The sequence below is a fragment of the Arachis hypogaea genome, chromosome 1, assembly GCF_003086295.3.
Source record: "Arachis hypogaea cultivar Tifrunner chromosome 1, arahy.Tifrunner.gnm2.J5K5, whole genome shotgun sequence".
NCBI lineage: Eukaryota > Viridiplantae > Streptophyta > Magnoliopsida > Fabales > Fabaceae > Arachis > Arachis hypogaea.
In genome coordinates, this window is record NC_092036.1 from 6,643,006 (window position 1) to 6,657,679 (window position 14,674).

The 14,674-nt window shown below is 31.6% G+C and overlaps 2 protein-coding genes and 1 long non-coding RNA gene across 3 annotated transcripts; 2 read left to right on the forward strand and 1 right to left on the reverse strand.

Annotated features, from left to right (window-relative positions):
* Positions 1-369: 369 nt before the first annotated feature.
* On the forward strand, positions 370-6,572 carry LOC112792655 (asparagine synthetase [glutamine-hydrolyzing] 2). The gene is made up of 12 exons (XM_025835975.3): positions 370-691; positions 1,535-1,673; positions 2,677-2,772; positions 2,866-3,007; positions 3,356-3,708; positions 4,396-4,476; positions 4,583-4,804; positions 4,937-5,071; positions 5,187-5,264; positions 5,371-5,457; positions 5,554-5,661; positions 6,087-6,572. Exons 1-12 carry the CDS (start codon positions 612-614, stop codon positions 6,315-6,317), a joined length of 1,752 nt encoding a protein of 583 aa, XP_025691760.1. The 5' UTR covers positions 370-611; the 3' UTR covers positions 6,318-6,572.
* A 1,284-nt stretch (positions 6,573-7,856) lies between these two features.
* LOC112792663 (uncharacterized protein At5g39865) lies at positions 7,857-9,759 on the reverse strand. The gene has a single exon (XM_025835986.3). It carries the CDS (start codon positions 9,118-9,120, stop codon positions 8,290-8,292), a length of 831 nt encoding a protein of 276 aa, XP_025691771.1. The 5' UTR covers positions 9,121-9,759; the 3' UTR covers positions 7,857-8,289.
* A 1,948-nt stretch (positions 9,760-11,707) lies between these two features.
* On the forward strand, positions 11,708-14,384 carry LOC140184530 (uncharacterized). Its single transcript, XR_011881556.1, has 3 exons — positions 11,708-12,453; positions 12,582-12,691; positions 14,170-14,384. It is a non-coding gene; the product is annotated as an uncharacterized lncRNA (long non-coding RNA).
* Positions 14,385-14,674: the final 290 nt, after the last annotated feature.

Here is a 14,674-nt window from a genome sequence, read left to right on the forward strand (position 1 = left end):
TTTTTACATAAAAGTCAGTTCTATCTTAAATTATCATCAAGTTATATAATAATGTTGTATCTTTTTTGTAACTCGCGAATAAGGTTAGATATTCGCAGGTTAAGAACAGGTAGGTTAGAGTTGAGATATTCTCAATCCTTAAATAGGATATGATTGAGTTTATATAAAAATTTCAACTCGCAAATAAAATTAAGATTGACTCCAAACTCTATCCTTCCCTGTCTTATTTATTACTACCCCTAATAACAATTTCAGAAAATATTTAGAAATGACTGAAAGCAACGTTAACATTATTGGGAAGGGTGATGAGGTTAAGTGGCAGAAGATGAGACACACATACATAATATAACAACGCTCTCTCTATTCATTATTCAATGATTGATGAGGTGATGAGGTCCTCTGGCTCTACTTGCTCTCTTTCACTCTCAAATCGTCTCTTCTTTGTCCTATAAATGCATCATATCCCTCCGCACATTTTGCAAATAACATACACATACATCTTCCTATCTCTCTCTCTCTTGTTTTCCTTTTTCAAAGGAAATAAGAGAGAACATCTATCTTATATTATCACTACTACTACTACTTAATTATTTCTCTTATTAGCAACAATAATGTGTGGCATACTTGCTTGCCTTTGGTGCTCTGATGACTCCTCTGCCAAAAGGAGTCGCATAATCCACCTTGCTCAAAGGCAAAATAATCATTACCCTTCTAATTTCTCATATTATTATTGATGTGTTCCCTAATTCATTTGTTAGATCAACCATTTATTGTTGAATCAGAAGTTAAAACTATATATATATATGTCATCTTCCCGTTTTCCCTCCATGCTTGATACATTGTTCTAAACTATCAACAGCAATTGGTAGGAGTGGCATTATTATTTTTGACAAAAATACTATTTGAATATCAAAATCAGCTACTAAAATTAGTCACTAATATATATATATTTTAATATGTATTTTATATTAGTAATTAATTTTAGTGACCGATTTTAGTATATACGTAGTATGGTTGTATTTTTGGGTAGTTGAATCGATTTATATTTATATTTTTCTTTTATTTATGTTTTGGTTACAAAAGTAGTAGTTATATGACTTTGTGTAAGATATATACTACAATAATAATGTGAGATATCCAAAAGTACATATATTATATATGTAAAAGATATAAATCCATTATATATTTCACAATACTACTAGTATTATGTTTATTTATTTATTTTTTTCAAACATGGTATTATGTTCATTTCTGTGTTTTAAGGAAATACCGGAAAGACCTTAATTTGTTTATTTTTATTGTAGTTTAGATTAGTCAAAGATTCGTTGCAATATATGCTCACTATATTGACTTTGAAGCTAACCAAGGCGAATCTATGGATATAATAATATTTTAAACAAATTATGTAATAGCATATCTACTTTGGAAGTGAGGATTGATCAATAATTGCTGCTACATGTTTACTTTACCATTTTGGTACTGTAATTAATTTTTTCCATTTTGGGAAATTGATTATCCTAATGTTTTTATATAGGTTGAAGCACCGTGGTCCTGATTGGATTGGGATATTCCAACACAAGGGTAATTATTTGGCTCATCAAAGATTAGCAATTGTGGATCTAACCTCTGGGGATCAGCCTCTCTTTAATGAAGACAAAACTATTGCTGTTGTGGTAGGCCCTACTATTCTGCCACCATTACTAATTAATTCACATACAACAACAACATATTTGTTTTTTTTTAACTTGAAAAATAATATATTTTTAAATAAATATTAGGAGTTTAAATCTTGTCTTTTGTATGTAGTAATTTATTAGTCAACAATAAATCTTTAAATGAACTTCAGATTCATAATAGATTAGTCTATAATTGTCACACTAAAAAATACTATAAAAAACATAAAAAATACTTTAAAATAATTTTTTCTTTACAATATACATCGATTATCTTTTGGATTTAACTAAAAAAATATTCCAAGAATACTTGAGAAGATAATAATAATAAACTTTTTTAAGTTGTTAATGTTCGAAAATATAAAAAATATTTTTAATTTTTAAAGAATTTTTTGTGGTATTTTTAACTAATACATTTTTAGATTGCGTTTGAAAAAAAATTGAAATTGAAAAATAGAGATTGAGAGATAAAGGTAGAGATAGAGACTAAATTAAATTTTTATATTATATTTGATATAAAATATACTAGATTGAATTATGTCTTAGTATCATATTTGGTTTAAGACAAATATAGAGACTAAAAAAAATAAAATTTAAAAAATTAAATAACTATTTTTTAAAAAAATATTATTAAAATTTTAATCTCCATCTTTAAAAATTTTAATTTCATATGTCTCTACATTTTAAAAAAACTAAAAAGACTAAAATTTCGTGTTTCAAAATTATAATTTTAATTCCAGTTTTTAGTCATTAAATACAATACTCAGTCGTCTAATTTTAGACACAATATCAAAAACAAACACATTCTTAGGGCATTTGTGAGGAAACTACGTTGTTATCATTATTGGGGTAAATATTATAGTTCTCCATCAATTTTTTTTCAATCTTATATTCCTTTGAATATAGAGGTTTGTTTGAAGTTTTACTACTAATTATTACTAATATGAATAAAAAATAATTATGATAGCAAAAAGTAATAGATTTTATGAACATATATACACAGGCAAATGGAGAAATATACAATCATGAAGAGCTAAGGAAGAAGTTGCCAAATCACACCTTCAGCACCAACAGTGATTGTGAAGTCATTGCACACCTGGTAATAAAATTAATTATTTTTAATAATAATATTCTTCAATATTTAGAATTAAATCAAAGACGAAATTGTTGAAATACTTGTCATTATTATCAGTACGAGGAGTATGGGGAGAACTTTGTGGACATGTTGGATGGCATATTTTCTTTTGTGCTGTACGACACTCGTGATAACCACTTCTTAGTGGCGCGTGATGCAATTGGGATCACTTCCCTTTACATTGGCTGGGGAGAAGACGGTAATTTTACCACAAATTCCTTTATTAATTTTAGTTCCAAAATTTCTTTTTTATCGATAAATTATTATATTTAATCATAAAATATTTAAACTAATTTGATATTTATCAAAAATTTAGTCTGACAAAATTATTCAAATTATTACACAAATAATCTATTTTAAATTAGGTAAAAATTCAAGTACAGTCGACTTCACGTGAAGTTGATAGTTGAGGACCGTTAGATAAAAATTTAGTTAAATCAATCAAATCATCTAACAATTCTCGGTTATCAACTTCGCGTGAAATCGACACCTGAAGATTTTACCTTTTATCGATCTTACCTAATTTTATCTTTTGATTGTGTTACAGCGTCAGTGTGGGTTTCATCTGAGTACAAAACGATGCATGAAGATTGCGAACATTTTGAAAGGTTTCAACCTGGTACTTTGTACTCAAGCAGAGAGAGAGGATTTAGGAGATGGTACAATCCTGTTTGGTTCTCTGAGATGATTCCAACAACACCTTATGATCCCATGGTTTTGAGAAATGCTTTGGAGAAGGCAGTTGTAAAGAGGTTAATGACGGATGTGCCCTTTGGTGTGTTACTCTCGGGAGGCTTAGACTCATCGTTGGTTGCTTCCATCACTTCTCGCTACTTGGCTGAAACTAAAGCTGGCAAACAATTGGGAACTACCATTCATTCCTTTTGCATTGGCCTTGAGGTATGTACCTCATCACTTTTATTATTATTATTAGCAAAATTTCAATCCTTTAGCAAGGTCATTACTATGAAGATCAAGGTTAGACAGGTGGAACTAAAGATTTAAAGGTTTAAAACTTAAATCGAAATTTAATCAAGATTAAATCAGATATAATAAAATATAAAAATATTATATACACATAAAAACCTAACCATAAAATCTACTATTATATATTTATGTATGTATTACTTAATTTATTTTTAATATGTATTTTATATTCGTAACTAATTTTTAGTATACACATAGTATGATTAAATAAAATAATATATTTAATATATACTTCTTAAAAAAATATTTTGTTTTTTTAGTTTAAATTGATTAACTACTAAAGAATTAGATCGGTTCAATTAGTTCACAAATTTCTAACCAATTTAAAATTTGTTTTCACCTTGAAGTTGACCAATTTGCTGGTTTATTTTCAATTAATCCAGTCGAACAACGTCGATTATGATAAAAATGTCTTTATACAAAAATAATTAATAATTGAGAATTATTAGATAATTTAACATATTTAACTAAACTACTTACTATAATATGTCTCAATATTTTAACTATTATTTTTATAGAAAGACATTTTTATACAAATAGCAGCATTTGGAGAATATGGTAACTTTAACTAACTTACCATTTGTTTATGTTCTTGAGCAGGGCTCACCTGATTTGAAGGCTGGAAGAGAAGTTGCTGATTACTTAGGAACAGTTCATCATGAATTTCACTTCACTCCTCAAGTACATTCTTTTTTTGTTTTTTTCACTTTACATTCTAAATTATGATCGATTATAGTGCTTCAATTAATTATGTGCCATGGTGAATTTAATTATTTGTCCTGTTCAGGATGGAATCGATGCTATTGAAGATGTGATCTACCACATTGAATCATATGAATTAACAACAGTTAGATCAAGCATACCAACATATCTCATATCTCGTAAGATTAAATCACATGGAATCAAGATGGTTCTCTCTGGAGAAGGCTCTGATGAGATCTTTGGAGGCTACTTGTACTTCCATAAGGCACCAAACAAGGAAGAACTCCACCAAGAAAGTTGTCGCAAGGTATTATATATTCTTATCATCCGCTTGATATGTCGACACAAAATACGATAATAACTATATTTAAATAATATTTTTCACCGGATCCTTCAAACGGGATTCGGAGTAAAAAGACTGATACCATATCATGTGCAGATTAAAGCGCTACACCAATATGATTGTCTAAGAGCAAACAAAGCAACATCAGCTTGGGGACTTGAAGCTAGATTCCCATACTTGGATAAGGAGTTTGTTAGTGTTGTCATGGGTATTGATCCTGATAACAAGCTGGTAATTAATATATATTTTCTAATTACTTTGTTGTGTGGTTAATTTATTAATTAGTTAGTATTAATAGATTATTATAACTACTTCAAAATTTTTATTATTTGAACATTTTCATCAGTCTGGACAAAAAAGACGAATTGAGAAATGGATTCTTAGGAACGCCTTTGATGACAAAGAACGTCCCTATCTTCCACAGGTATTTTAATTAAACATATCCTAAGTGTTTTGTGTATAAAATAAAGGATAAATTATTGACATTTGAAAAATAACATTTTTTTTGGCATGATTAATCTTATATACAGCATATACTGTGGAGGCAAAAGGAGCAAATGAGTGATGGAGTTGGGTACAATTGGATTGATGCACTCAAGGCACATGCTGCTAGTCATGTAAATCTTAATCTATCTTAATTATGCTAATTCAGATTAGTTATGTTTTCTCTACCTTCAATAATATTTTATTGATTTTTCAACTTAATATCACAGGTTACCGACACTATGATGCTTAATGCTGCAAGAACCTACCCACTTCACACTCCTCCAACAAAAGAAGCTTACTTATACAGGATGATTTTTGAGAAGATCTTCCCTAAGGTGATTTAGACAATTCAACAATAATGAATTAAAGCTTAAATTCATATATATATCAAGTTCCTCTAACAGTTTGGTAAAATGAAAAGATAAATGTCTAATTACCTTAAACAAAATAGTGAAATTTACTCACGATAAAAATTATAAATTCAATGATAATTATCATTTTACCAATATTTTTATTTTGAAAAAATTTTATCCGTTGTTTTTTTTTTTGTCAATTATTTTATATATACTATTGTTAGCATTATATTATTTTATTATTTTTCATACTAATATTTGAAATCTTTATAAATTTCTATGATAATTAACTAATAACTGAGATTAAGATTTGCATTTCTCACTTTTAGTTAAACATTTATGTTTTATAGTAATTATTATTTTACTAATTCTTATATGTGATACTAATTTTGAATTTGTATTTGCAGCAACCGGCTAGGTTGACAATTCCATGGGAACCAACAGTTGCATGTTGCACACCAAAGGCACTAAGTTGGTTCCCAGAATGGTCAAACAACATGGACCCTTCAGGAAGGGCAGCATGGGGAATTCACAATTCTGCTAACACCAAATTGGTTAGTTCTGACATTGTGGAACCAAACAAGGTTGAACCTCAGAACGGTGCTGCCACCACCAATGGTGCCACTAATGGCCATTAATTCAATCTTCTATCTTCTATCTATGCCTAATTGGAATAAAGGATTCACAAGAGTGTGATGCTGATGGTGTTCTTATGTTACGTTACTCATTTGTTTTGTTTTTTTAATTAAATGAAGAAAATAATTAGTCTGGGGATCTGAGTTTATTATTTTTTTGTTATCCATGAAAGAATTTGTGTTTTAGTTGAGCAAATGTATTAGGTTATTGTTACTCCCTTCAAGTACTTCATTAATGAAATATTTTTTTATCCATTATTTTCACTTTTTTCCCTTTATAAATTTTTAAAAATTAAAAAATAAAAACACAAATTAAGCTTATCTTAATTTCGTTTGAAAGACTCAAAGTCCTTTTTTCGAGAATATATTAATTAGAATTTCAATTTAACTCTTAAAATTTTTTAATATTATAATTTTAAATTAGCCAATCAATTTTATAAAATTTGTATCAAATGACGATTTTACAATTTAAATCTTGTTATAATTTTATATTTTATTCACTTAATTTATTTTTTTATTTTATGTAAAATTTCGATTTTTTTTATATTGGGAGAGGAAAAATCCTTGAGTCTTTTAGTGAGCATCCATGCATAACATTTAGGTCCACTGCACCATACTTATCATAAATAAAAAAATCCAAATAAAACAACATCTAAATCTGGTACCTTAAGGAAGCAATCAATGCCCATCACCAACATAGTTTGGGTCTAAAAATGAATTTCTATGACCAATAATTGGTGTTGGAACAAGTGAAAATTAACCACACGAAATCAATTATCAACTATATAGGTTAAAGAATTATTATAGCCTTTATAAAAGGATTCACATAGTCACATGTTTCTATTTCCTTACCCTATTATTATAACTATATTTGATTTCATACAATATTATAGAGATGCGAGTATGATATGGTTGCTTATATTTGTCACATTTCCACATTTGGGTCAAATAATTCGTTGCTTTTATACAACATGATCTTGTTCTTGGTGATGAGAGTGCTGCTTGATAAATGATAAAATATAGGCCATGCCTTTTTTGCCTTTGCGAGTCTCGAATGAAAAACCATAATCTATTATTGCACTAAATATTAAAATAAATTAAATTCCAATTCAATCTCTGAAATTTCACCCTAGAATCAAGTCATTCTTCAACTTTTTTTTTTTTTTTGTCGAAAATCAAATTAGTGCTAGATATTTTCAGTTAAGTGTTAAAGTAAGACAAAATCCAGTTTAATTAGTATCAATTTTAGTAAGTTAAGACTAAAATATAATAATACTAAAAACTTGAGATATATTAAATAATGTTGAGTTTCTAAGAGTTAATGTAATAGATTGGTGTATCATGTTATGCAATTTCGCCAGCACCGTGTTGAAAAATTGTGACAGTATTAGAAGATAAAAAGATATCACCTGTTTAAAATAATGGTGTAATCACCATTGTTGACAATGGTTTATGATTCAGATGAAAAATTCAATCAGTTTGGTGGAGCAATCCAGCGTATTGATATTAATTTAATCTATAATTAAATAACAATAAATAAAATATTATTAATAGAGCATGCTTGTTATTAATATGGGTAACATGGATTTTCAAATAAAAAATACATAGCCACAAGCAGAAAAGTCATGTTATGTCCTTCAATCAACAATTTCTTACAAGCCCATACAACTACAAAACTAAGTAATCCAAAAAAAAATCCTAAAATTAACCAAAAAAAAAAAAGAAAAATTAGTGTTATTTTGGTTTTCTCTTGGCATATTTGAGTCATTGACACTTTTTCCCAACTACTCTTTTCATTGTCCTTTTTCATTTTTGTTGTTATTATTTTAATTATTATAGCAGTCCCACAGTCCCACTCACTCATTGATTGATGAAAATATCAAATGTATATATCTCTTAACAAAAAAATGAAAAAAAAATTCATCATGAAATGAGAGAGTGATGGGTGATTATTGGTGGTGCGGGTGCAGGTGGATCAGCAAGAACAAGAGAAGCACCTGATCAAGCCACTCTCATTGCAAGCCGTACACGTCTTGAATCCACCTTTCTCCTCGTACACCTTACGCGCACCGGAACACTCCCCGCAAAGCACGAATCTGTGGTCCCCACACACGTGGCACTGCCTCAAAGAATCCGATGCGGGCAACCCTTCCAGAAGCTTCTTAAGTTCTCCACTTTCGTGAAGCCACCTCACTTCTTCGGCCCCACCCACGTACCTACCGTTCACGAAGACACGTGGCAGGGTCAGCCCATTTGTCCGACCCGTTACCCGACGTAGCTCCCGGAGAAAACCCGAGTCCATTGACACGTCACGCTCGTCTAGTGCTACCTTGAACCCGCGAAGGATGGAACGCACCGTTTTGCAGTCCTCGAAGGTGGACCGCACCACGCGCAGGCTGGTGAAGTACACTACCACGCGCTGCTCTGCTCGCGGAACGATTACCGAAGAGACCGTTTCCTTGGCGCGTGAGTCCATTTCGACGGCGCGTACATCTGATTTTGCGGCGCGTGAGTCTGGTTCTCCGGCGCGTGAGGCATAGGTTTGGGAGGGGGAGTTGGTGAGTTTTGAGGGCTGGTTGAGCAGGTGAGTTGACCAGGCTCGGAGGAGCGAGTTGGCGAGTGTGACTCGGTGGAAAATGGTTGTGGAGTGTTTGGGTTTTGTGATGGTGGCGGTAGTGGTGGGGGGTTCTTCAAGAAAGAGGGTTTGAATGTCTTTGAAGGAGGAACATGAGAAATGAGAATGGGGTTGTTGGGATGATGTGTCGTGAATTTGAAGTGCTGATGATTTTTGCCATGGTAACCACATTGAAGGTCTAGAATTGTGAAGAAGTTCGTTGCTTTTTTCTTTCTCCTCTTCTTGTTTTGTTGTAGCGGGAGGTTGTGATCTTGAAAGGTGAAAAAGGTTTGATTTTTAGAGGATATCTGAAATGGGTATTGCTTGATTTGTTGTTTTGGAGGAAAGGGTTGGATTTGGTTGTTCAAAGTTTGGATTTTGGTGTTTGAGGTAAGAGATTGAAGAATGAATGGCTTTGCATTTTGATTTTAGCAGAGAAGTGTGAAGGGTTAAGAGGTGAATGAATGAGCGAGGGAAGAAGAAAAAGAGGGGAAACAGAATATGGAAATTTGGGGGTGGTTAAGGTAGTTGAGGGGTTGGTTTTATTTTTTCGCTTTCACGAGGGGTTTTCAAGAGGGAGAACCTAGAAGAAAGAAGCGGAAGATGGATGAGTGTGAGTAAGAGGATCTTATTACAACCTTGTATAAATATGGACAAATTATATGTTCTTCTTCTGTGTCTCTGTGTTGTCTGTTTATAGAGATCTGTTCATGTATGTATGTAAATACATGCAAGAAGCTACTAATTACTACCACTGCACTCTGCAAAAGAAGTCAATATCTGTTTCTTGGACCTAGATATGTGCATACGTATTAACACACAAATGAAATGCAGCTCTATATTCCATTATTTAACAAGCATGCTATTTTGGCAATTTTAATAGTAGTTTTTTTAAAATTGTCTATGGTCTATAGAGATAAAATAAGGGAAATGTATAACATTGTTGTTCATTGATTGCACAGTTTGACAAATTGCTTGTTACCATCCTCTCTCTACCAGCAGAAATTGGCAGCACAACCAACACCAATTAGGACATCAATGATAACCTCTTTATTGTTCTTCAAGACAGTTTTACTATTGTTAAAGAGCAAGAGGATAAAAGGTTCGTAGTTAAAAAAATAATTTAATAAATGATGATTACCAATTTGTCTCTTAAGTGTATCTCCATCCTCTTTAATGCTAGTTCTAATTTTATTTTATTTTATTTTTTATTTATAAAAATATTTGTAGAATTATATGTCATAAATAGCAATTTAAAATTAAAAATGAAATTTGCTATTTTAATATTTAATATTAGTTCAATTAAAATTTTATATTATTTAAAAGGTTTAATTACTCTGTTGATCTTTATAATTTCGTAAAATTTAAATTAGGTCCCTATATTTTTTCTTTTTAATTGAATTCCTGCACTATTTTTTTTTCAATTAAGTCCTTCTTAGTAGTAATTGACTTAATTTTATAGGGACCCAACTAAAAAAAAGAATTGATATAGGGACCTAAATAAAAGAAAAAAAAGTGTAGGGACCTAATTAAAAAAAAATTTTAGTGCAAGAACTCAATTAAAAGGAAAAAAAATATAAGGATCTAATTAAAAATTTAGCGAAACTATATGGACCAACAGAGTAATTAAACCTATTTAAAATTATTTCATCAACATAATTATACGAGTTGCAAACTTTTATTAGTTCTCTATCAAAGTGATACCGTATCTCAAAGGTGATACCGATTTTATTTCATAAATCAACTCCAATACAAATTTCAATTTTAAATCAATCCATTTCTTAAAAATGATAATCTAAAAACACTCCATTAAAAATGCTCTAAAATAGTTAAATATTGATAGAAAGTTTTTAAAATGTTTTTCTTTTGATTCGTCACAATAACTATTATTACAGAAAAAATTTGTTTGGTTTAATATATTTGTCATTTTTACATTTAGAATTAATATATGAGGAATACTGAATAAATGGTTGAATTAATCCATAAAAAAGATTATTTGTTTTTTAAATTGGTTCTTAAAATATTTTTTTCATTAAGTTCGCTTTTTCAAAGATTTTAAATTAGTCATGTTAGTTATTTGTCATTTTTTTATTGATGGTATCAAAATTTACTAATGTGGTCCGTTAAGTGATACTACAATACATATTTAGGAGTCCTAATTGACTATTAACATAATAAATTTATAAAATTATATCAAATTAAAATCTAATTAAGGAGAAAATATGAGGCATTGGAATCCTTCAATTTGGGATTGATTTGATCTATTTTCATAAATTAACCATGTAATCAATTAAGACTATTAGGCATGTGTTGTGATGTGACTTAACATATCACATCAATAAACTCTGACGTCATTTGTAAGACCTCTAAATTTTTTAAAAAGTTATTAACTAATTATTTACGATGCATTATATTTATTTAAGACTGTATTTCAGAGATTTTTATATAAAAGTTGAGTGAGCTCTTATTTTTTATTTAGAATTCTTATAATTAAAAAAAATAATGAATAATTTATATGCCTTAATTTTAAATATTTATATTTTTAACCTTATTTTATAAATGAAGGAGAATTAATTTATTTGTCTCCAATTCTTATTTAATTAGTATTTAGTCAAAACTAATTTATAAATTTATAATTAAAAGGTATTTTAAAGATGGATATTTTATATTTAATTTAATATAATATCTCTTAATTTTATTAAAATTTAACAAAATTCCAATTTGCCCAAAAATCCCTAATTTCACTTTTGTTCCAAAATAAACCCTAATTTGTTAAATATTTCCTAAAATTCTAACCCTAACTTTCCCATTCCCTTTCAGCCGCCACACACCCTTCACCCTTCCAAAATCAAACAGAAAACCAATACTTTGCAGTAGCAAAAATTAATTGAGAGTAAGAAAAGAGAGGAGAGGGTGCGAATCAGGAGAGGGTAAGGGGGGAGAGTGCGCCGGCGAGTCACCGCCGCTCGTCACGCTACCGTCGTCACTGATGAGGGAGGAACGAGGAGAGTGTGTCGCGGAGCAGGAGGAGCTATCCGCATACGCCACCGTCGCGCACCACCACCACGCCGCCGACGAAGGGGAGAGAGCGAACCGCGCTGTCCGTGAAGCCTGGCTCGCCGTCGTCCATGAGCGTCGCCGTCGAGGGTCCATCCACGCCATCGCTGGAGCTTGAACGCCATGCAACCACCGCGAGTTATCATCTTCAGATCCGCCGCCGTTTGAGTCGCGAATAGGGGAACGCGCGCGAAGGAAACCATCGTGGAGCTGACGTCGCCGCCGCGTTGTTGGGCTCGCCGTCGTTCTGCCCGCGCGGTTGCTGCGTTGCCGGAGCTCCTCGCCGCCGTTGCTGGCGCCGGAAACCGCCTTTTAAGCCTGTGTCTGTTGGTTATACGGTCACCGTGAGTCTCTCTGCCGCCGTCCAAGCCGCCATCAGAAGGATCCACCACAGCCTCCTCTATTCTTGTCTTCGGATCAGTACTGCCCTTTTCCAGTTTCAATCCCAATTCTGCTATTTCCGAATATGTAACTCCTCAATCCTTACTCTGCTTCCATTTTGTTTCTTAGTCTTTTCTATTCTGAATAAGGAAAACCTATATTTCTGTTTAACACTGCTGCTCTGCCTCCCCTGTTTGCTGATGGAATCATCATAGGTAATAGTATTAATGGTACTAACGAGCTGTTAGAGTTGCTGCCGCTGCTGAAATTAACAAAAAGAGAAGGAAGTTACCGTGTTTAACCTATGTGAATTCAGCTAGTCGAGGTAGGGGTTTTTTTTAAAATCTATTTTATAGTACAAAGTTGTGATAAATAGATATTGACGCAAAAAGATATATTTCTGTGATTATATTTGTCCTGTGGATGTGATGGATTGTTGGACTGGATTATTGGGTGCTTGATTGCTTGAGTGAAGTATGGTTGTTGATAAGAAATGGATTTGGAAAGTTATTTACTTGATTATTATGAAAAGTGGTTTTTCTTGGTTTGAGGTTAAACCGGTTTGATTTTGAGTCGGTCAGATTTTATAAATAATTTAATACTTGAGCTGGTTTGACTTTAAAAAGAGTTTTATTATTGGAATTGGTCTGATTTAAAAATACTTTGATACTGGTATTGGTTGAATTATGGAAAGTGATTGAGATTTGGAAATGATTGAGAAAGGATTTGAGAAATGTTTGGATGGGACCTGAAAAAGGTGGCAGTGTCTGAGTTTTAAAGGAAATGCTGCCGAAATTTTATAAAACTGGAAACTTCATTTGAAGTAATTAATTAAAAAGATTTGTTTTTAAACGTTCTATGTTTCAAGATTGGTTTATTTATCAAAGAAAGAATTATGTTTTGAATTAGGATTGTTAATGAATGGGATGGAAAGAAGGATGATGAGGGTTGATGAGGATTTTCCTTGAAATATAGTTTTTGAATGAAGTTGGGAATGAGATTTGGATTGATGAATGATTATGATTTTGAGAATGTTGAGATATGATCTTTGAATTATTTATATGGCTTATAAATTTGAAATATCTGAGATACGAGGTTCCCTGAATTAAGTGCCGTGGCTTGCCACTACGTGTACCAGGTTGAAAACTCGATACTCTGTTGACCCTACGATGTAAGTGTGTGACCGAGCACTATATAAATTCTCGGGAATGTTACCCCCATTGAGTAGTATTGATTATTTGAGAAAAAGCTATACATAGACTCTTGGGGATGCACGTCGGGGGACCGTCTAAGTACAATTCAGACTTGTCGGGTTGGCTGGATAATCGACAGATGAGCCTCATCAGCCATAGGACAGGCATGCATCATATGCATTTGTATGCTTTGCTTGTTTTGAACTTGTTTTGGCTTGCTTAATTGCTAAACTGTTCCTAACTGCTACTTGAACTATTTGCTGTAATTGCTTCCTACTTGTGTTTTACTTGTCTGTCTTGCCTGTGTTTGTCCTGGTGTGTTACATTTGAGAATGGACTTTGGTGCTGAATTAATGATTGTGTGGTTGGTTTCTAATTGAGATACGCTTATGTAAAAAGAAAGACCTTGGATTTTTGAAATATTGAACATTGTTTCTTTGAAAAGGTTTTGAACGATTAGCTATTGGATTTTAAAAGGATTCATAAGGCAATGATAATCACTGAATTTGAAAGCAGTTTTCTTATTGAAATATCTTCTTATGACAACTTTGAAACTCCGTGGTGAGACCGTGTGGTTAGGTTCTCACCCCCTACAGCTTTACCTTTTCAGGAACCGGATGAAGAAGCATTACGAAGAGTTAAACTCTGTTTAGTTTTATATGTTGTATTAACTAGTTTATTTTCTTCCCTCGTCTTTATTATTACGATTTTTGCAAGAGGGATAGGAGTTGTATGATATATATATATATATATATATATATATTATATTATAAGATATTATGTAAGAAGTTTTGTATATGAAGCTATGTTTGCTTGTTTTTTTTATGATGAAGTATTTGTTTTCGGTTTTTAAAGAAATTAGCGATACGGTGTTGAGTCACAGGCTCCTATTTTAATATTAGTATGTAAAGTAGTCGTAATACTTCCTGCTATCAGAGTGGCGCAGCCGGAAGCGTGACATTCTGGTAGTGAGGGTGTTACATCATTAGCAATAGAAGTGACGAAATGACTAACATGACTAATTTAAAATCTTTAAAGAATGAGTTGATTAAAAAAATATTTCAGAAACTAATTTGAATAACGAGTGATTTTTCATGAACTATTTTGATCATTTA